General features: G+C 33.4%; 1 protein-coding gene across 2 annotated transcripts; it reads right to left on the bottom strand.

Moving 5' to 3' along the window:
- Positions 1–993: 993 nt before the first annotated feature.
- On the bottom strand, positions 994–23,498 carry LOC134232165 (TBC1 domain family member 25-like). 2 transcript variants are annotated; one of them, XM_062714109.1, is made up of 4 exons: positions 22,859–23,072; positions 12,207–12,316; positions 10,722–10,870; positions 994–1,902 (listed from the first exon to the last, which is right to left on the bottom strand). In XM_062714109.1, exons 1-4 carry the CDS (start codon positions 22,889–22,891, stop codon positions 1,721–1,723), a joined length of 474 nt encoding a protein of 157 aa, XP_062570093.1. In that variant the 5' UTR covers positions 22,892–23,072; the 3' UTR covers positions 994–1,720. The 2 variants fall into 2 exon arrangements, with proteins under 2 accessions (XP_062570093.1, XP_062570094.1); XM_062714110.1 differs by lacking the exon at positions 22,859–23,072 and adding an exon at positions 23,176–23,498 and having other exon boundaries at positions 1,001–1,902.
- Between the last annotated feature and the right edge of the window lie 672 nt (positions 23,499–24,170).

Consider the following 24,170-nt stretch of genomic DNA (forward strand, 5'->3'; position numbering starts at 1 on the left):
GATTTTTTCTAAACATGTATCAAAACCTATGCAAACATTTGATACTCCAGTGTAACCCCAACCTACCCATCTGACTTATAATTTGAACAATTTTTTCATATACATTCCTATGTAAAAAATTTTATTGGCCATTGTGGCCCCATTGTACCCCAAGGGGTCATGATTTGAACAAACTGGAATCAACACCACCTAAGGATGATTCCAAATGAGTTTCATCTTTCCTATCCCAATGGTACTTGAGAAGAAGATTTTTAAAGACTTTTACTATATATATGTAAAATTTTGATCAGCCATTGTGGCCCCATCCTACCCTAAGTGGTTATGGTATGAACAAATTTGAATCTACACTACCTGAGGATGATTCCACTGAGTTTCATGTTTCCTTGCTCAGTGGTTCTTGAGAAGAAGATTTTTAAATGAAGCTATTTTTTTTTTACCAATCTGTTATTACCTACCCTTGGAAGAGGGTGTGGTCCTTTATTTGAACAAACTTAAATCCCATTCACCTAAGGATACTTTGTACTATGTTTGATTGAAATGAGCTTGAGAAGAAGATGATAATGTGAAAACTTTAGCATGACAAAAATAGCGACAATGCCAACGCCAGACAACGGATAAATTTTAATCAGAAGAGCTCAATTGAGTCTTAAGCTTAGGTGAGCTAACGATGATTCCAGTCTTCATAAATGCTTTCTTGTAGTACATATTTTTCAGAAACTAAATCCTACATCAATTTACCTTTGGGCTTCATTTGTACAGCTTTGTACAAAAAATAAGATGTTATGTTTCTTAAAGGAAAATGTAGAAAACAATGTTTCTATTACTGGTAAGTTTTATGTTTTAGCAAATCAAAACATATGAAAGCTGGGATGATGACAGGTCAGGAATAGAATTTATCTGTCATGTATAAATATAACACAGAAATGATCATAATTATTTTCTGTAAACTTTATATTTACAATATTAACAGCTTACATAATTTATTTCTTTTTACATTCTTCATCACTTTATTTTGCTTTTTTTTTCTTTAATTAAACTACAATTTTCACAATGAATGATCTTGCTGAAAATTTAGTCCCTGTCTAGTGCATACAATAATTTAAAAGACACAAATTTCAATCTGTTCCAACATGTATCCACTGACATGATTTGGTGTCTCCTGTTTGAAGCATTCACAATATTATGAAGCAGGAATGATACGTAGTACTTACCACGGATAATACTGTTTGTTATCATACATGCAGGCCAGATACCCAACGGTGTGGTAAATTAAAATGACACAAGGGAGAGTAGCTCATTATGGCCATAAAACTGACATGAGCTAACTTTTGATCTCAGTCTCACTTTTCCACTATTAATCCCTTTCGAAAAAGTGAGACTGGGATCAAATTGAGCTCATCTCAGTTTTATAGCACTAGAGGCAGGTATCTGCACATACACTGTAAACAGCAATGTTATATGGGTTGTCACTTGTACCATACTGGTATATATAGTCTAGGAAATTTGATCCTTTCTGTGTCTTTTACATTAGTACAGGTTTTGAATGACTTGTGATTTGGAAAAATGAGGTTCATTTAAATTAAAATTATTTGTATATTTTTAAAAACTGTCAAAATCTAATATAATGTAGCTGTTTTAAAAACTCATTTTCTATATTTTCCTGTTACCTACATGTATATATCCTTTTTTGAACATTAACAATAGAAAAGCAATCTAAATTTCAATTACTTTTAAAATTTTTAAAATAAATCTTACCCATTGCTCTTTGCATATGTGTAAGAGTTTTTCCCATTCCACTTGAAAGTGTTCCAGTCAAAGAGCCTAAAATATTACGTTCCAGGAAGCTGGACATTTTGTATTGTGGCACATCTACTGGAGCAATAATGTCCCAGTCATCCAATCCTGTGGGGAAAGAATCAAACTACACAGAACAGAAAAATCTTACAAAACAGCTGAAAAGCATAATGTCTTAAAGAGACCATTTGGCATATAGGTACTTATTACAATGTATGTCCAAAGTTATTTATTCTTCAGAGATATTGTAACTGAGTAACTTTCTTTCAAGAGTTTGTGATTATTCTTTAAAATAAACTTCGTAATACACCACATGTACTTAGATTTGACACATAAATGCATTTAAATTATTGATATTTCTCTAAATAGGATCAAATGTTTTATGTTAAAATAATTTAATTTTGGTTGTAACTCATTGGATAAAACTATTACTTTGTAGCATATGATAAATTTGTTGATTATGTCAAAATGTCTTGCATCAAATTTGCACAATTTGAAGTCACAGGGTTTGACATTAAGGCACGTCCGACCAACTGAGTCTAGTAAAAGATGGGTCCAGTCGGGTAAAATGTCTGTGTACTAGACCGACTGGTCGTGTAAGAAAAATTAATTAAGTTTTAACTTATTACATATTTTAAAACAAATCATTTATTGTCAATGGAAAAATAATAATTAAAACATTTCTTACCCCAGAAAAAAAACTACATATGCAACAGACAGCAAGACCTAAGCACTTAAGAATCTATTAATAACCCCAGTCATTCGTAACTAATCGGCCATTTTCCTAGAGAGAAACAAGAAGCCATTTATCGTTCACGAAAATGACTGAGTAGTACGATTGTCATTATCGAAAGATTTAAGTTTTCAAAATCGAAAGGCCATGTAAATGGCAATAAAACTATAACAATAAAAATATTTATACTATACTTAAATTCTTTGAACATTTTTAATGGTATCAATATTAATATTGTATACAAGTTGAGTAAATTAGGACTCAACACAACAAGCCACATGTATATGATCTAGTTTTGATGTGACGTGTGCGGGAAAATGTCATTATTTAATTCTCATCATCTGTACCGAAAAAAAGATTTCAGGGCTAGTGGTTAAAGGATCAGGGCTAGTAAAAATTTGCCAGAGTAGCCGGACTGGTCTAGTATTCCAGAAGCTTAATGTCAAACCCTGACTCATTTTTAAAGGCATCATCTTATTTTTTTACACTAAATGAAATAAAATTAAATTGTAAGGAAAAAATTTAACTGTAACAGCTAGTTTCTCAATTTAAACAGTTTATGTTTATTAATAAACTGCTTCAAGGTACATATATATATAGAGCATAAACTGCTCTAACCAATTGTCAATCATTGAATTCCATCAGGAAAAGTTTGAATTTAATTTGTGGTTTAATAACATTACAGTGGACCTTCAGATATCCGGACGCCAGATATCCGGATGCTTCAGTATCCGGACGATTTTTCATTGGAACGAAATTTTTTAATGTTATTTTGTCTTGTTTGACTTGTGATTCAGATATCCGGATGCTTCACATATACGGACAAATGGACTGGGAACCAAAGCGTCCGGATAAATGAGGGTCCACTGTATTTCAAAGAAATGTTTTTGTAACATATATACATACCGTATAGCAGGTATTTTTTACTACTGTAATATTTTACGAATTTCTGTTGAAATAGGGTGTTTTAATTTTTTATGTGTTTATTTTTTACGAATTGAGCATGTCTTTAAAAATTAAAATCACCAGAGGTGAAATTCAAGATCAATGTTTTAGTTTTTTGAATGCGTTAACATTAAAATTACATGTTTTAAATGTGTCTGACCGACTTGATGTAAAAATAAAAATGAAATTGTTCCCGTGATAATGAGTGTCAATTCATTAAATGATGATATGTTTATTCATTTGTATACCTTTATATATCACATGCACTGCATTTATTCCTGTTTCTCTAGTATAATTATTGTTGCACAACAACATGTGCCCATGTTCATTTTAATGGAAACAAAAGAGAGACAACTCAACCATCATGATTAAGTTGACAGAATTACAGGGGACGCGGATTACAGTGTACTAAAATGTCGAAGTTTTTACTGGAAGCAAATGACAAAGAAGAAAGGGTCAAAGTCTTGAAAAACGGATATCATTTGAAAACTTCAGTCTGTAATAATTAAGCCATTATTAGAAATTATGCCTCCCGAAAGAGTAACCAGGTAATTGACAATGTTTGTATAATTTGTGCATTAAGATTTATTTGCTTGATCCTAATTGATGATCAATTAAGAAGTCCCCAAAAATACCAACAGTTGTCAGTACTAATTCTACAGCCTCCAGGTACTTAGCTAAATGGCAACAAAAATTTTGAAATAATCTCATAATATGATGTTGAAAATTTAGGTAAGGCCATTTTTTTAATACCTCTGTGAAATTTCACACGTTTAAATTTTACAGATTTATAAAACTCATAAAAATTAGCAGCACGTAAAAAATATCCGTTAAACGGTAGAATAGGTGCTCCCAAAGATGAAACAAAATAAAACAAGCTATTACACCAGGGAGCAGATTTCAAAGCATTAATTCATTTACAGTAACTAATTTAAATAATTTGAGCCCCCCCCCCCCACCTCTACCGAACCCTTGTCCTGGAGGCCTTGCATTTCACAAAACTGGAAGGACTATTGCTCATCATAGCTGTATAGGAAGTTCATCTGCTTAATACCCAGGTGCAGAGAAGATTTTTGAAGAAATAATGCATTTTCACTGCATAATCAAAAGAGCTTCACCCTAACAACAGAACCCCTGACCCAATTTTGGAGGTAAATCATCGAAATTCAAAATGGTGTGGATTAATTTTTACAAAATTTTACCACTGCTTTGAGAGACACGCCTCGCAAATTTGCCTCAAAAATTTCATAACTATGTATGTTTAATCCCAAGGTGCAGGGAAGAAGATTTTCAAAGAATTAATGCATTTTCTTTATATAATCTATAAAGCCCCACCCTAGCACTTGAGCCCCTGATCCTGGGACCATGAATTTCACAATTTTAGAAGAGGAATCGATGCTTATTTCAATCAAGCCAACAGTTTGACTGCTTGATGTCAAGGAGTAAAGAAGAAGATTTTGAAGACTACCTTATTATACAGGGTTCTTTTCGCCCTGTGTTATATTCATCCTTTTACATCTGAAAACAAGTTTGCCCCATTTAAAATTCGCCCAGGAAGATTTTTGTTTAAGGTATTACAGTGTATACTGTTTACTTTGAATTCCCCCGTGTTAAATTTGCCCATTTCCGATGAGGGCAAAAATAAAACAGGAGGGAAAATTTCCCTGTATACAGTATTAGTTTTATTAGTTTTAGCCCCATCCCTCAGGACCCAAGGGGGCAGGGACCATGAAATTCACAATTTTTGTTCCCCTTCACCCATAGATGCTTTACGCTGAAATTGGCTGAGCGGTTGCAGAGAAGAAATGTTTAAATGTTAACACACAACAAACGATGGACAATGACAGACGAAAACAGCAATAGGTCACTTGAGCGACTCAGGTGACAGTGACCTAAAAAATGCATTTCCACTTATCACTATTAATCAGCAATAATCGGTAGTGCCCCCACCCAACTGGAACACCTGAACCTAGGTCCACACATTTCACATTTTTGGAAAAGGCACTCTTGCTAATCTTATATGTTTCATTAATATCAAGGAACAGATTTCAAAGCATTAATTCACTTTCAGTCTACAACTAGAAAAATGACCAGACAGGAAGGACCCCGTTGAGGGGTAGAAATATAAGAGTGCAGCTTAGGAAATAAGAATTTTACTTGATTACAATTTTTTTCAAAAAATATATGAAGAAAATTACAGAAACAACTATATTTTTTAAATTTCAAGATAATTCCTGATTGTCCAAAAACCTGTAAATAGTGACCTGGTATTTACATAAAACAAGGATAATCTCATTAAATCAATTAAATGTGTATTAAAAAAAGATTTACGCAGGTGTTTTGTAAAATTCTAGCCTTCAGTGAATGCAAATATCACCCAGGGTTGACCTCAACTTCAAAACAAACATCAGCTGTAGACCAAGGTGTTCATTAATTTTCATGTGGCAGATAAAGATAAGCCTCTAAATTTTCTGCAGCAAGCAAGATATTAATTTATCTCAGTGGTTGACCGTAAATCTGGAATTTTTGCGTCGATTTTATTTTTTGCGAATTCATTTTTTTTATTGGTAATAGGGGGTCAAAATGCTTTTGATTAATTTTTATGTTTCAAAATTTTGCAAAATTACACACTGCTTTGTTTACATTTTTTTTTATTGGTAATATATTTTTGGCATGCAATACATGAAAAATAAAAATATTTTTGTGAATGCAATGAACTCCCAAATTTGCTAAAAATTTATCTACAGCAAAAATTTCAACCAGTGTAGATAATATACGTATTTAATGATTTAAGAAAAAACAATGAATTTAATATCTGTGAGCTAGTGCAAAATTTCAGATATTTTTTTTAAATTCATTTTTATTTTCTTTTCATTAATTAAATTTAAACTTTTTTTCAGCAATAGACAGAATTTTTGGGGTTATTATCTGATTACCTGTTAAAATTAACAGCCTTACGGAAGCAAAAAAAGAACTAGAACTGTCCAAATGGGAAAAATATTTTTGACAAAATACCCCCTGCTGGGTTTTTTAGAAGTGCTAAATCATGAATATTTTATGGATCTAAGAGAGAGAGAGAGAGAAATGCTAAAACATTTTAAATGCAAATATAATTGCTCATATTTTTTATAAATGAAATGAAGGCGCAGCCTAATAAAATAAAATAGACCAAATATACGGACCAGACATAAATTATGAACTTTTTCTGTCAGAGACCTTAAACTTGCATAAATGACCTTGGTTCAAAGTCATGACACAACCTCAGGTCATAAGCAATGTTTGTGTGAAATAGTAGATTCAAGTTTTTCCATAATAAAGAAAAGATATGGACCGGACACAAATTATAAAATTTTTCTCCCAGTGACCTTTAACTTCCCCAAATGACCTTGGGTCAAAGTCAGGACACATCCTTAGGTCAGGAGCAATCTTTGTGTGAAATGAGAACCTACCAAGTCTATCCATAAGAAAGATATGGACAGGACACAAATTATGAAATTTTTCTTCCAGTGACCTTGAACTTCCCCAAATGACCTTGGGTCAAGGTCATGACACATCCAATGGTTATGAGCAATCTTTGTGTGAAATTAGAACCTACCAAGTTTATCCATAAGAAAGATATGGACCTATTATGGAATTATGAAATTTTTCTTCCAGTGACCTTGAACTTCCTCAAATGACCTTGGGTCAAGGTCATGACACACCCTTAGGTCATGGGCAATCTTTGTGTGGAGTAGTACATTCTAATGTTCCTCCGTAAGAAAGATATGGACCGGACACGTTTGCACAGACAGACGGACAGACGGACAGACAGCTAGACTGACAGCTGGACGGACAATATGATTCCTATATACCCCCCCAAACTTCGTTTGCGGGGGGTATAATTAAATAAATAATTAAAAAATAAATAATAATAAATGATATCTTAATATCTTGTTTTGAGATTTCAATATAATCATAACTCATTGTGTGTGGTATTTTAACCAAAATAAAGTATGAACAATATCTAAATCCACATCATTCAAAATTGACCTTAACTTCAAAACAAACTTTATTTGCAGACAGAGGTGGTACAGTGATTAATCTCAATGTGACAGATAAAGATAATGCTTAGGATTTTCTTCAAGTGGAAGGTTAATTAATCCCAAGGGATTCTTGCACAGGTTTCATAGTTTACAATAGGAACATTCTCAGCAGTTATCGCTCTTTGCCCATTCATTCTTATGCATATTTAAGGAATCTACCCCACCACCCCAGCTCCAAACCAGAAGACATACAGATCCAAACTTAGCATCAAAATATGTCTTTCTGCCTACTAAACCACCATACCAAATTTAAACTTAATTGGGCAACCTTAAAAAAAAAGTTATTAAAAAGAACAGAAAATTTGTGGACGGAAGAATGACAGACAGACAGACAGAGTGATTACTATAGGGCACGCAAATCCTTGTGGGGCCCTAATAATAAGAGCCCTTCACTGCCCTATATGGTACCCCTGATCCAGGGGTCTTGAAATTCATAATTCTGGCAGAATGTCCCTTGCTCATCATTAACTATGTAGTAAGTTTAATATCCAGAAATGACGAAAAGGATTTTTTTTTTAAATTACCTTTGGTAATGCGTTTTCATTATATAATCAATAGAGCCCTACTCTAAAACCAGAACCCCTGATCCTGATGCCATGAAATTCACAATTTTTACCCTTCCCCATCATAACTTTGAATGTAGTTAGATTAATACCTAGGAGCATAAAAGAAGGTTTTCAAAGAGGCACCCTTCTTCATCATAACTTTGTATGGAGTTAGTTTGTTAAATGCTTAAGAGCAGAGAAGATTTTCAAAGAAATTATGCACTTGAACCCCTGACTCTGGTGCCATGAATATCACAGTTTTGATAGAGGACTCAATGCTTATTAACTTATGCCAACAGTTTAACTGCTTGATGTCTAGGAATAAACTATGTGCCAAAATTGGTTGAATGGTTGCAGAGACGAAGCTGAAAATGTTCAAATATTTTAAAACTCACAATGCATGATGACAAACGAAAACAGACAGCAATATGTGAGTTTACTCAGGTGACCTAAAAAGTTGTACATCATTCATCAACTTCAAAAACATTAAATGTAACATTTATTAAGCTCTGAACACTACAACAAGAGGCCCATGGGCCACATCGCTCAACTGAGCAGTATGCTGAGGAACAAGAAAAAAACAATTCAGTAAATGCATAAGTAGTCCTGATCCTTAAAGCGGGTAGGCTTTGAACAAATTCAATTCTATGCAAACTTGAAACTAAACTCAGGATGATATCATAATTTATGACTAACAGTGACTTTTTCCCTATGAGTTTGAAAAACTTTTATTGTGGTCCCACCCTACCCCATGGGGTTATCTACACTATACCTGAGGATGCATCCATATAAACATGACCAACCACGACTTTGCTGTTCTTGAGATTTTTATGCGCTCGGCGGATTGATAGAACCGGCATATATTGTTTTTGTCCTGTCTGTTGTCTACTTTAACATGTGCCATAACTTTTAACATATATACTCGCCTGTAGGTCGTTTTTTGGGGAGTTAAATTTTGGTCTTTAACTCTATGTCCGACTTATAGGCAAGTCATCAAGAGAATGGTATTTTCTCTGGTCTCTGAAATGTAGTATTTTATATGCATTTCTGACGATTATGGAGGAAAATGTATTTATATTCAAATGTATATAATTTATGTATTCTTAGATTGTACATAATAAAGTTCAAGTATTTACATATTTTAATTTTTTTTTTGTATCGTAAGTGAGCATTACTTATTTGTTTAATGATTTAGGACTAAATATTGGTGTCATTTTGAAAATTAATAAATGAAACCAGGTTAAAACATCATTGAATTTACTTGAAATTGTCACCCGATTTCCGCAAAAAAATTGCACCGACTTATAAGCGGTTTAATTGCAAATCCCACTAAAATAGCGTCAAAAAATACAACCGACTTATAGGCGGACCGCCTTATAGGTGAGTATATACAGTAAACCATGGGAGATAAAGACTTTATATTTGACAAGCATATTCTACATTTTAGCTCTTTCAAATGACACCAAAGATAATGACCTTTTGACCTTGACTGTGACCTATATGCTAAAAAAAGGTTTTTTGAACTTTCATCATAACTTTTGAACCATAAGAGATAGAGACTTCATATTTAGTTTGCACATTCCACTAATTAAGATCTTTCAAATGACCCAAAGACAATGACCCTGTGACCTTGACTGTGACCTATATGCTTAAATTTTTTTTTTTAACTTTGTTGTTGCAGCCGAGCGCATGATGTTTCACAAACACATCTTGTTCCTATTCTTATGTAAAACTTTGATGGTCCATTATGCCCCCCTACCCCAGCAGTCCTGATTTGGACAAATTTGAGTCTACACTACCTAAAGATGCTTCCATATAAACATGACACATCATAACTTTGCTTTCTTAAGAATAAGATTTTTGAAGATTTTTCCTATATATTCATATATAAAACTTTTATTATCCATTGATTCCTACCCCTATCCCTAGAGGTCATGATTTGAATTATTAAAACCTGAGGATACTTCCATATATTAATAAGAAGATTTTTAAAGTTTTTTCCAACATATTCCTACGTAAAAATTTTATTGTCCATTGTAACCCTGTCCTAACCCCAGGGATCATGTTTTGTATAATCTTGAATCTACCTTCTTTCATATAAATATGATCAACCAGGGCTTTGCTGTTTTTAAAAAGAAGGTTTTTAAAGATTTTTCCTATATATGTACTTATGTAAAACTTTGATTGTCCATTTTGGCCTCATCCTACCCCAGGGGGTCAAATTTAAATCTACACTACCTGAAAATTTTTCCACCTAAGATTCATCTTTCCTGGCCCAGTGGTTTGTTAGAAGAATATTTTTAAAAGATTAAGATGTCATTAATTTTTTTTTATATCCCCTTGGAATGGAGTTGTGGTCCTTCATTTTAACAAACTTGAATCCCCTTAACCAAATAACAATTTGTTGCAAGTTTTGTTGAAATTGGTCCAGTAGTTCTTGCAAAGAAGTTGAAAATATGAAAAGTTTACAGATGATGGACAGCTAGACAGACAGACTCCAGACTAAATGTGATCAGCAAAACTCATTAGAGCCTTCGGATTAGGTGAGCTAAAAAGACTAGCAATTAAAAAATTTACATAAAATTAAACAGAGCAAAATTTTGTTTGGGAACAAATCTGTACCCTCTTCAAATGGTCTGGCATCCACTTTGAGCTGCAAAAATGGATCTGAAGCACTTTGAATGGCTGCATCCATATCCCAATCAGACAGCATACTCAGGTAGATTTCCTGTCCATAGTCATCTCTAACAAGGTAACTCATAGTAAAATCTCTAGAAACAAATGTAAACAGATATAAACATTTCAGGAATCATATCTTTTGGACCAGTCTTCTAATGGCAATGAGTAATAAAACTTGATAAATATAAAATAAAACATGGCAAAATCTGTATCAAACCCCAAAGTCTAGGGTTGATTTGGGGTGTAATACAGATTTTACCACGTATTGCTGTTTTTAGTTTACATTTGAAAAAATTGTCCAAAAATCCAGGGATTTTCCACTCTGTTTTAGGAATGCATGCCCTTGGAATTTGGAATTTTAATTAAATCTTTTCACTTTATATTGGAAAATATTACTGCATGATTTTTTTTCAAGAGAAAAAAAAAACACTTATGAATAAATTGATATTTACTTTATTATTATTCTGAACTTTACATCAGAGAACAGATGAACTATAATACAGTTTTAGCAAACTTTCTTAATATTTTGTAGAGCCAAAAGGTGATATGTAATAGAATGGGCCTATATTTGGCACTACAAGGGGATGGAAGCTAGAACTGTCCAAATGGGACAAAATACCCCCCGCTGGGTTTTTCAGAGGTCATAAATCATGAATATTTCATGGATCTAAGAGAAGAGAGAAATGCTAAAACATTTTTAGTGCAAATGTAATTGTTGCTCATTATATTTTAATAAATGAAAGAAAGGCGCAGCCTAATAAAGAAAATAGACTAAATATACAGACAAGACACAAATTATGAAATTTTTCTTCCAGTGACCTTGAACTTCCCAAATGACCTTGACCTAAGGTCATGACACTCCCTTAGGTCATGAGCAGTCTTTGTGTGAAACGAGAACCTACCAAGTTTATCCATAAGAATTTCATTTCAATTCAGCAGGTCATATGTTCACTACTTTGGACCAGACACAAATTATAAATTTAGTTGTTTATAAAGAATCCCAGAGGTCATCATCTTTGTGTGAAATCTTTGTGTGAAATATCAAAGCGTAAAATTAATATCAATGGCGTAATAGCATAATTTTGTGGTACAAAGTGAAAAAATTACGCCAAAAGCAGTAGGGTAGGCAGGTCTGTGATATGAACAAATTTATTTCTTCATTAACTTTTTTGATGCTTTTAAATTAATAATCAAACATGGTTTTGTGAAGAATTTTAATGATTTTTCCCATGTATTCCTATGCAAAACCTTAATCACCCATTGTTGCTCCACTCTGTGGCAAAACTGGCCCAGTGTCTCTTGAGAGAAGAAAATGTGAAAAGTTTACAACAACGATGCCAACAACAAATTTTGATATAACCTTTATATTCCTTTGTTATGAAAAGCTCACTTGAGCCTAATCAGCTTAAGTGAGCTAATAGTACATACCCTCTTATATTGAAAGCACTTGCTATTATGTGTTGAAGCATTTCAAATGATGTAATTTGTGGGTCCAATGAAAATTTCTTTGACTCTGGCTGCAGAAAACTTTCATATTTCTGAAATTAAACAAGACACCTATGGGTCACAATATAAACCTGAGTAACTTTAGTCCAAATGTTATTAAGAAGTCTTACAAAAATGTTTAATTATTTACAGAAGTGAATCTAATTATTTTCCAACACATTTTGGATTTTATTTTTTATGGTTCTCTAAATCCATACACATGAAGATGATTCAATTTCATTACCATTATTATACCTTTACTGATTTTTTGATCCTAAATTAAAGTTAGGCAGTAAATTAAAGTTAGGCAGTAAAATGTGAATAATTCCCTAGAAATCTCTGTATATATGGACTAATCCCCGTAAAACAGTTCATTTTTTATTAAACGTTAGTCAAATTCAAATAATTTAATCCCTGCATGTTTCGGAAGCTAATTCTCCGGTTACCTGTAATCTTCTAGATTTTACTTTTGCAATATCATCAATAGTTAACGTAATAGGACTAATCCCCATAAGCTAGTCCTGAATATTAAGCTAATTCCCGTCATTCGTAATCTTCTATTTTTTTTTAGTTGTTTATTTTTGTATCGGTATAATAACAAGAGGCCCAGGGGCCACAGCGCTCACATTAACTTTTTTGAGCACATTGAATTTTAATAATTTTTCCCTAAGAAAAAGCACATATCAGATCAGAACTGCCAACAACAAAGTTTAGTAACGTTAAGTGAGCTAATAGTACATACCCTCTTATATTGAAAGGCTATTATGGGGGGTAATTTGTGGGGGGGGGAAAACTTTCATATTTCTGAAATAAACAAGACACCTATGGGTCACAATATAAACCTGAGTAACTTCAGTCCCAAAAATGTTTAATTATTTACAGGGGATCATGATTTGAAGAACTAGAATCTACACTACCTGAGGATGATTCCATATAAATATTACTAATCATGGCTTTGAAGTACTTGATAAGAAGATTTTAAAAGGTTTCCCTATATATTCCTATGTAAAACTTTTAACAGCCATTATGGCCCAACCCTAGCCCCGGGGTCATGATTTGAATAAACTTGAATCTACACTACCTGAGAATGATTCCACATGAGTTTCACCTTTTCTGGCCTAGGGGTTCTTGAGAAGAAGATTTTTAAAGATTTTTTCTATATATTCCTATGTAAAACTTTGATCGGCCATTGTGGCCCCGCCCTTCCCCCGGGGGTCATGATTTGAACAAACTTGAATTTACACTACCTGAGGATGCTTCCATATAAGTTTCATCTTTCCTGGCACAGTGGTTCTTGAGAAGAAGATTTTTAAACATACCATCAAATTTTCACTATTTCTCAATTATCTCCCCTTGAATCATGGCGTGGCCCTTCATTTGAACAAACTTGAATCCCCTTCACCCAAGGATACTTTGTGACAAGTTTGGTTGAAATTGGTAAAGTGGTTCTTGAGAAGAAGTCGAAACTGTGAAAAGTTAACGACAACAACAACGACATCAACGACGACGACAGACAACGGACAAATTTTGATCAGAAAAGCTCACTTGAGCCTTCGGCTCAGGTGAGCTAAAAAAGCTAAAAAGTATATCATTGAGGGAATTGGCAAGAATCCAGCTTCCCTTGACCAGGACTATTTCCCTAGGCTGCACCTCTGGAAATAGTCCTGGCCTTGGGTAACTGGAATCTTGCTTACTCCCTCAATGATATACTTTAACTGTATACGAACATATTTATTTAGTAGATATTAAATCATTATATCAACGAGTCAATGACATATTGTCAATTAAGGTCAAGATCTAGTAAATGGAAGGTGCATATAGATTTTTCAAATTTAAGAAGTCAATTCCTTTAATGATGCTTTATAACATTAGCTTGGTCAAAATAGGTGTTTCGGGGCATAATTTGTAGAAAAACAAGATGAAAAACCATATTTTAATCTGTCATTTTCAATGAAAAATTAAGAAAACCAGTATTGGAAATGGGAGTTTTTTCCATATCAGACAAAGAAAATGTATCCAGATTGCCTACAGTTTTTCTGAAAATGGTTATTTGTATGTTCTTAGTCTCTACATTAAAATAATGTTAAATTTAAGATAGGTATCAGGACTACTTTTCATGTGATTTCAAATTGAATTCCATGAAAATGCTTTATTTTCTACACATTTCTATTAGAGCCTTAAAGTACGGGAAAAAGAAAGTTGAAAGTGATTATGACGTCATAATGGATTTAGCTCTGAAAAGTTATTCCAGAGTCATTTACTAGATCTTGACCTTAACAATGGTAATTTCAATTCTTATGCCCATGTACGATATATCCTGGTAGGCTTGAGATAAAAGATACCACAGAGTCTGACACATCTGTTTCATACTTGAATATTTTACTTGAAAAAGATGTTAATGGTAATCTAACAACCAATCTCTGTAATAAAACTGATGATTTTCACTTTACAATCGTCAACTTCCCAAGTACTTTTGCAGCCATATACCTTCATCAAGTGCATACAGAATTTATATATCTTGGTTGATTTGATACGCAAGAGCATGCATGCTCTACGTATGAACAATTTCAACAAGAGGCCCATGGGCCACATCCCTCACCTGAGCATTGTGGTTGGGAAAAAATAGAAATTGGTTTAATATTGAAACGTTTAAAGTAGGTCTACACTCGCACTACGTCATTTACGAATAGTAAAACCGGAACCACGCTTCCTTTTTCCGAGATGTGATTTTTGAACTATATTGGTTTGACTTTTACTTAGCGTTTTAAATATCCGGTAACGAATTTGCTCCCAGTCGCTCGTGTCAACAAACATCCAAACACTGATTCTACAGTTTGATTAATTAAAAAGAGATGGTTGGGAACAACTTTCGGTTGACAGAAATAATTAGGTAATAAAATGATATTTCTGTGAATGATGCATGTGTTACATGCCGTGCCGATATCACGGACCACGAACATGCTACATCAGAACAATTTCAAACTGTCGAAGTCAAGGCAACTATATTGTCGGCGGCCAAGTTAAAGTTACTAGTGATAATTCGGAAGAAAAGTAATGACTACGATTTGACTTAGACAATTTATGATTGTTACTAATTAAAAAGTCCTCGGTGCAGGCCTTATGTGCTCCAAGCACGAAGAGGACTAAGTAAGTAAAGTACTAATTAAACATTACAAAATTTGATTTACTTGGAATAATAATTATTGTTTAAGACGCATACCCCCCCCCCCCCCCCCCCTTCAACCTGCTTACCCACAAATCACAATGCAAAAATTATCTTTTAATATATATAATATAACAAAAGTTGATTCGCTTGCAGCATACTTACTTTCTGTAACAAAATTATCCAGTTTGTGAGAATCAGTCAATCACTTTCATTTTCATTGTCTCCAATTTACAGACAAGTGTGTTTTAATTTTTTTAAAGTGTAAAATAAGATAAATTTTAGGGACAATAGGTATTGGGTGTGTATAACTATTGTTTTAAATATATGTACAACTTTCTTAATACAAATATACACTCAAACATTAACAGTATTACAGGAAAATGTGGCAATATATTACTTCTGGAAGAAGGAAATAAGGGGGGTCCCTTTAGTGTAGAGCTCATACCACGAAAAGTAATGCGTCAACATATGATTTTTTTAAGCTTATTCTTTTTCTTAAATATTATTTAGTAAAAATAATGCAAATTTACGAAGTTTGAGTCCATAATTTTTTTAAAATGACCGAGATTGACCTGTGAAGCATATTTTCTCATACTAAATTTTGATACGTTAGCCTTACAAAGTGCATCTATTTATAATAATTCATGCAAAACAATGATAATATATTGTTTACTAACATTTTTCTACTCTATTTTGAATATTAAAGCTGAATATTTAGACTTTAATTCATTTATATACAACAAAATCTAGGATAGGTAAATTTTCAATATTTTACATTTCGGGGTATATGCTCCAATAGGCAATAGAGGAAAAGTAAACATGTCGACATATATTTTTTCTTGTGTCTTTCCATTGCTGGGATGTATGTCTATCTTATAAAAGCAGATTTTTTAAGATTGAGCCCATTTGGTGCCGAGTGTAGAACTACCTTAAATCCGAAAGTAGTCCCATAACCAATCATGATCACTTATGGCTTTGTTATTCTTGAGAAGATTTTTTAAGAAATTCCTATATATGTCTATGTAAAACTTTGAACGGCCTTTGTGGCCCCGCCCTACCCCCAGGGGTCATGATTTGAACAAACTTGAATCTACACTACCTGAGGATGCTTCCATATAAATATGATAAATTATGGCTTTGCTATTCTTGAGAAGATTTTTAAAGAATTTTCTTATATCATTCAATGCAAAACTTTGATCGGCCATTTTGGCCCCGCCCTACCTCCATGGGTCATGATTTGAACAAACTTGAATCTACACTACCTGAGAATGCTTCCATACAAATTTGATCAATTATGGCTTTGCTATTCTTGAGAAGATTTTTAAAGAATTTTCCTATACATGTATATTTCTATGTAAAATTTTGGTCGGCCATTGTGGGCCCGCCCTACCCCCGAGGGTCATGATTTGAACAAACTTGAATCTACACTACTTGAGGATGCTTCCAGATAAATATGATCAATTATGGCTTTGCTGTTCTTGAGCATTGTTGAGAAGAAAATTTTTAAAAATTCTCTTATATATTTCTATGTAAAATTTTGGTCGGCCATTGTGGCCCCGCCCTATTCCCAGGGGTCATGATTTGAAAAAACTTGAATCTACACTACCTGATGATGCTTCTATATAAATATGATCAATAATAGCTTTGCTATTCTTGAGAAGATTTTGAAAAAATTTTCCTATATATTTCTATGTAAAACTTTGATCAGCCATTGTGGCCCCGCCCTACCTTCAGGGGTCATGATTTGAACAAACTTGAATCTACACTACCTGAGGATGTTTCCCCAGCAGTTTCATGTTTCCTGGCACAGTGGTTCTTCAGAAAAAGATTTTTAAAACATGCCACCAAATTATCACATATTCCCAATTATCTCCCCTTGAATGAAGGCGTGGCCCTTCATTTGAAGAAACTTGAATCCCCTTTACCCAAGGATACTTTGTGGCAAGTTTGGTTGAAATTGGTCCAGTGGTTCTTGAGAAGAAGTCGAAAATGTGAAAAGTTTACAGACGGACAGACAGAAAGACAGACGTGGACAAAATGTGATCAGAAAAGCTCACTTGAGCCTTCGGCTCAGGTGAGCTAAAAACAAGGTAAATTATTAACAAACAAGTTGATGAAACAAACTAATTCAGAGAATTTGTGTCCACTGCTTAGGGAAAAGTAAACCTTGCACAGTTTGTAGGGGGTTCAGGCATAAATTTTCGATGAGATATATTCAAATAGATATATTCTAGCATAAACATGGAAACATTCAGAAATATAAAAAACTTTGCTTGGTGAAAAAATTCCAAGTAGAACAGAAGTTATGAAATTATCAATGTTGTGAATACTGCTATTTTATGTAAGGAAATTTAACTATTAAAGGGTACCTATTGATGGCACATAAAAGGAAGAAAAATCCGTTAAATCTAGGTAGTTTTTCAAGTAACTAGTCTAATTTTATTTGGAAATATGGCAAACTATATATTTTCGGAATGGTCTATTCAAACCCTAATTTTCTGTTTCCATGCCAGGTAAAAAATATCCAAGATGGCAGCAAAATATCCAATATGGCCACCAATATTGAAAATGGCCGATACAGTCTTTCTGATAAAATGCTTTCAAAATCTAATTTAGGAAAAAAATGATATTTTATAAATTCTTTACAATTTATTACTTTAAAAAATGTATAAAAATAGTGATCTTAATCAAATATGCTCATTAAAAGTCAGAGTTCTGTCTGGACATCACAAAGAAGAAAGCTGTCAATATTAATATGAAAATGGGAAAGATCGGGAAAAAAGAATTCACTACAATTAATTCACAACTTTATTTAAAATTCGAATAGATCGATCTTTAAAAAACATGATATCAAATTTTCGGTATCAATCGATAATTGTATATATATAGTCTAAGTTATCCATGCTTCCTGGACAAGTTGAATGACATCTGCTACTACCGGCGGGTACCATAATCATGATATGGAATGATTCTCGCATTTTCCCGAAGTCTGACTGTTTATACTCACTGAAAAAGAATAACCACAAAGTATCATGTTAATAACAAAAATATTTTTATAGGACCTAGTTAGAAGAACTTCGGGTTATTCAGTTATTATAAAGTACATTATATGTATTTCAGAATCTACAGGAAATCCTGGCAACAGAATTAAATTTTTACATTTATATCAGGGACCGTGTACAAGTCCCTGTTTACCCTGTTTATGTGTAGTACATTGTAGGAAATGATATTTTTCATAATTTTTTTTCCAATAATTCGATCCTAATATTATTTACTGTCGCATTTCTATTTTCTTTTGTGGTTTTACGATACAAAAGTGTGCATGAATTTAAAGGTACATACAAACTGTTCAAAGTTGCGTCGGGGTGACGACTTTTGATTGGAAATCCGGGTGAATTATTTTCCGAAATTATTACAGAACCATAATATTCAGATAGGAAATTTTCTCAGCTTTCTCATAGTGTATGTTGCATTAAAATATTTCGATTACTTACCGTAGTAAAATTCACTTCTTTCCTTAGAAACGGAAATGCATAAACTTCTGCACATTGCACTGAGATGCAACATTAACAATGTTAATCTTCAAAATGTAAGCTTTCCTGTGATAGGTTAATGTCGTTAATTCCTTAAAATTCGCCTCCCGGAAAGCCAATCAAAATGACGCTATCAACGCCGCGGAGACAAAACTACAGTGCCATGTATCAAAGGGGAAATCCCGAATTCAATTTTAGCACAACTTCGACCGCGTTAATTTTTAATGCAAACTCTTCAGAATGACATAACACAAATATCATACGAAAGTTCAAACAATGTAGAAAAAATTCATTATATTTAATTTCTCGATAAATATGAATAATAATGCAAAAATTACATTTATAAACATTGATAAATTGTGTTTAAATGGCACGATTACATAGGTAAGTCGGGTTACCTGAACCCCCTACAGTTTGGGTGGGGGTGGTTGGGTGTGGGGCTCGGATCCCCCTGACTGAATTTGTAGAATTATTAAATGTATACATGTATACTGAAGCAAATAAAATATGCCAATATGGATATAAAGATTTGATTGCTTATTCTTTATTATGTGTACAAAAGATTCTTTTTATATGGAATATTTATCACACTGTAATGATGATTTTATGAGTTTGTACAAGCCAGACCTCATAAATTTTTCATTTCACAAGCTGAATAATATCATTTAGTAAAAAAAAAGTATTTCAAAAAAAAAAAAAAAATGGAACGTCCGGAATCCAAACCCGGGACTTCTCAGATGTGAAGTAAGAGACATAGCAATACACCACAGAACTGCTTTTAACTGGTGGAAATTATAATTATGCAAGGATAAAGTCATGTACATGTAGATATACACATTCGATATTGTCAAAATTTTACACAATGCATGGTGTCTAATTTAGCCTTCATTAAACAGTTCTAATAGATGTAATAAGAGATATAAAGTCCGGCGAGAACCTGTATTATACGTAATAACTCTCCTCATGACCCTGTGCTAAAAATAGGGACATGTAATACAATAAATACTAATAAAACAAACGGAGTGGGACACTTTGAGAGGAGTGAGAGAGGTCCTAGGGAGTTTTGGTATAAAATTACATTGCAAAAGCTCAAAATCTTCTTGAAATATCGTCCGGAAATGATAGTGTAACACACAGACAGAATGTAATAAATTTACGACCTTGAACTTTGAGCTTTTGACCTCAAAATCAATAGGGGTCTTCCTTAGGCCACAGGGAGTTGTTATTTAAAATTTTATTCCAAATGCTCAAAGGGTTCTCAATAAAAATCACGCGGAAACCAAAGTGTTATAACAGACAAAATTTGTGAGTTTATGACCTTGACTTTTGACCTTTTGACCTCAAAATCAACAGGGTTCTTCTTTAGTCCGTAGAGAGTTGTTATGCAAAATTTCATTGCAAAAGCTCAAAGCGTTCTCGAGATATCGTGTGGAAACAAAGCGTTACAGACAGACAGAAAGACGGACAGACGGATGGACAGATCCAAAGAACTACGAAAGATAGTATTGTTCTCCCGCCTACCTCTAAGTCAATTCTCAAAAGTTAAGATATTCGAATGATTTTCATAATTTTTACAGATATTTATATGAATTTTCATAAAACGTTACTTTTTTGGGATACCAAAGAGAGAAAACTCTATAATTTTAGTAAAACTTGTGTTTTTCACTATAGAAATCAACGGAAAACGGAAAATGTTTTTAAAACATCCCCCCCTCCGTGAAACAAAAATTCCTTTTTACAGGTAATATGGACTGTCATTTTACAATTTATGCCAAACCTTTTTGTGTTTCACAGGGGGGAACATATGTTTATAGACAAAAAACGAAACAAATGCTGATTTTTCACCAATTTTAAAGCTATTTACAACTAAATAATTGTATTTTATTAATTAATATATGTTTTATTTATTTGCATAAAACATAAGAAAAGATATGAGATACATTTTATCATATTTAAGACTATTTCAAAATATGGTGATTCTTGAAAGTTCGATTTCACCAGAAAATATCGTCTACCCCCCTTTTTTCAAGAGCTGGAATTCATGATAATTGACTTTCTAGCGCTGGAACTAAAATGATTAACCAATTACAATAGAACTGTTCTTTGTATTAAAGAAAGATTTAATGGCCAAATTGCGATGAATATTGAATTTAATGGGTGCAAAATGTAGGCGGGAATCAAGAGTTAGAGTTCATAGTTCTTAATATCCCCCACTTTTCAAGCAGGGGACAACAAGAATATCAGCAGTCATAGTTATTTTGTAAGTTCTATAGTTGATACAATGACCTTGTCAGCAAATACAATTTATCATTGAGTCAAATGCTGACTGACATTTTTTGTCCCATTTGTTCCATTTTCTTTTTTTTTTCTGAAATACTTTTTTTTTACTAAATGATAGCAATGTAAAAATCTGATCATGACCAGATTTGGAAAGTAAAAAATCTGGTCATAATGCGTAACGACATTCACGGCATATTTACCATGATTAAATTATATATATGTGTATAAGTATTTGTGTATTGAGAATTCTTTTTATTAAACAAGAGGCCCATGGGCCACATCGCTCATCTGAGTAACTTGGGTGATGCAGTTCTTGACCTGATTTCCCCTCTTGCTATACCTATCGTGCCCCCTTACCCCCTTCCCTTTCATGATTTTAATACTTTAGAATCTACACTATACCCCAGGATGCTTCCACATAAATTTCAGCTTTCCTGGCAAAGTAGACCTTGAGAAGAAGATTTTTGAAGATTTGTTCTATATATTTACTTTTAAAAAAGAGCATTGAAGGTTTTATATTTCATTATTGACCTGAATTAAGTGTGCATTTTTTTAAAAAGACTTTTCAATTTCTGCTCAATTTGAAAATATTCCAATTTTGGTTTTGAAGTAATTCCCCCTCTTCTTAATTAACTCAATTAACCAGTGATAAAATATGCAGTTTGGCCTTCACTAGTTGTCTTCGATCACTTTATTTTATCTAATGAAATTTGTTTCCAAGATTCCTTGATATGTACATAAATATTGTTTCTCTTTTTCTTGGTTCAATCAGAGACATGTCTCGATCTGGTTCAATTTGTTCCTCCTGGCCCTGATAACGATCTAGTTCTATCGGAAGCCATTTTAAATTGACTTCAGACATTGATTTGTCAAAACAACACCCAATTAATTGTTTACACCTGCACTGATAATGAATCCATCGGCATTGTTAACATAGATCTAAGCTTGGGTCGTAACTGGAAGTTAAAAGTGCAACCTAATTTATGAACCGAGTCTGGAAATCGGGAGATTTTCAGGTTGTTTGGCAAATATAGGGTGAAAAGCATGACCCGCCAGGTCATGAAAAATAATCGGGTTATGGGTTGAAAAATCGGGTGTAACCCGACGAAATTGGGTGAGTTGGCAACTATGTGTGTCGCCTGTACTGTACCTGGACAGTTTGATGAAAACTTAAAAAACAATAAAAGCAATATTGGTAAGTACTAGAAGAATTGTGTAATAATGAAAGATGTGAATCAAGACATTTAATTCGTTTGTATATGTCGAAAATCAACCCAAAGAATGGGCCAGCCTCCAGTTGAAGGTGGTGAATTATCAATTTTAATTATTTTGCAGTTCTGACCTTTTCCTGACATGTCAAATATAAAAATTTTGGTATCGCTTTTATTCAGTTAGGTATTTGTGTGGTGTCTGACATTCTTTTTTACAACACTGCTACAAAATAAACACACATGTTTTATAACATCCCACCTGAGAGATGCCATCACTGGCCGATGGAGGGATTCCGATACAAATTTTGATCTATACTCGGCACTTATGCAACTAATCACCAAGGGATCTTTTTCATATCAGCACTTACTGCAACACCAAGGGATTTTTTTCATGTCAGCACTTACTGCAACACAAGACCTTGGTTTATATGGTCTCATCAGAAGGACTGGTCTCCACTCCCCACAGTGGGATTTGAACCCACAACGTAGGCCTACAGATCAACTTCTTACTTTGGAGCAGACACTCTAACCGCTGCACCTTGTTGGCGACTTTTACAGGGCCTGGAAAACTTCGGATATTTCGGACTACACTACCCCCATCCCAACTGTCAAAGTATGCCTATATCAGTAACATATATCGAGCGATATGTATATTGACATAATAATTGAATAAGTACAGTTATAGTAATAGGCATCAATATTTTACATGCATCCCTCCTAACCTTCACTTTAACCCTCACAACTTCTCTTGACTCAAGTCCAAAGAATCCCGATTTTGACATGATAAGTCATCCAAGTTCCTTTTCTTCTTAGTATGACAGGGTAAGTCCCATCATTCTGACATTCACGTCATCAACATTTCCAGCCGGAAGTACTGTCCGTCCCTCTAAACAAAGCACTGTACTCTATATGAAGCATGTTAAGCAAGCTCCTCATACCTTAATTTACCAGTGGTTACAATTCATTGTGCGAGTTCAACTCTATACCACACACGCACATATGTATCTAAAGTTTGTTTTATATCTTCATGTGTGTGTGTTTGATTTTTTTTATGTGGTCGTTTCATTTTAAATCCGATCCCGATCTTATTTACACACCAGAATAGAGGTCTATTTTAATTTTTATACATGTAAATTTGGACGACCACCCAAATACACATTAAAATACAATGACGATGTTTTAGAAACTGTAAAATATTTCAATTACTTAGGTATTTATTCTCAAGATCAGGGTCATTTTTCAAAGGCCAAAAAACACTTCGTAATCAAGCACATTTTTAAAAGGCAATGTACGGCATTATCAGAAAAAATCGTTTATATAATCTATCTCTGGACTGTCAGCTAGATCTGTTTGATAAAGTTGTTGTTCCTGTTTTGTTACATGGATGTGAAATATGGGGATTTGAAAATATTGATATTATTGAACGTCAACATTTAAGCTTTCTGAAATATATTTTAAACTTAAAATCTAAAACACCGACCTTTATGGTATACGGGAAACTGGACGTTATCCGATGTATGTGCGCATTTATACAAGAATGAAATTTTACTGGGGAAAACTGATAAATGGGAAAAAGATCTGTAGAATTATTTATTTATATCTTTATAATAAATACACCAAAAATGGGATTAGTAATCCATGGATATCTTTCATACAGAACATTCCGAATACAACGGGGCTATGTAATATTTGGACTAATCAAATTTTTCATAGTGTC

The sequence above is a fragment of the Saccostrea cucullata genome, unplaced genomic scaffold (genome assembly GCF_032062105.1).
Source record: "Saccostrea cucullata isolate Sc308-1 unplaced genomic scaffold, CSIRO_AGI_Scuc_v1 ctg3298, whole genome shotgun sequence".
In the NCBI taxonomy this organism is placed as follows: Eukaryota; Metazoa; Mollusca; class Bivalvia; order Ostreida; family Ostreidae; genus Saccostrea; species Saccostrea cuccullata.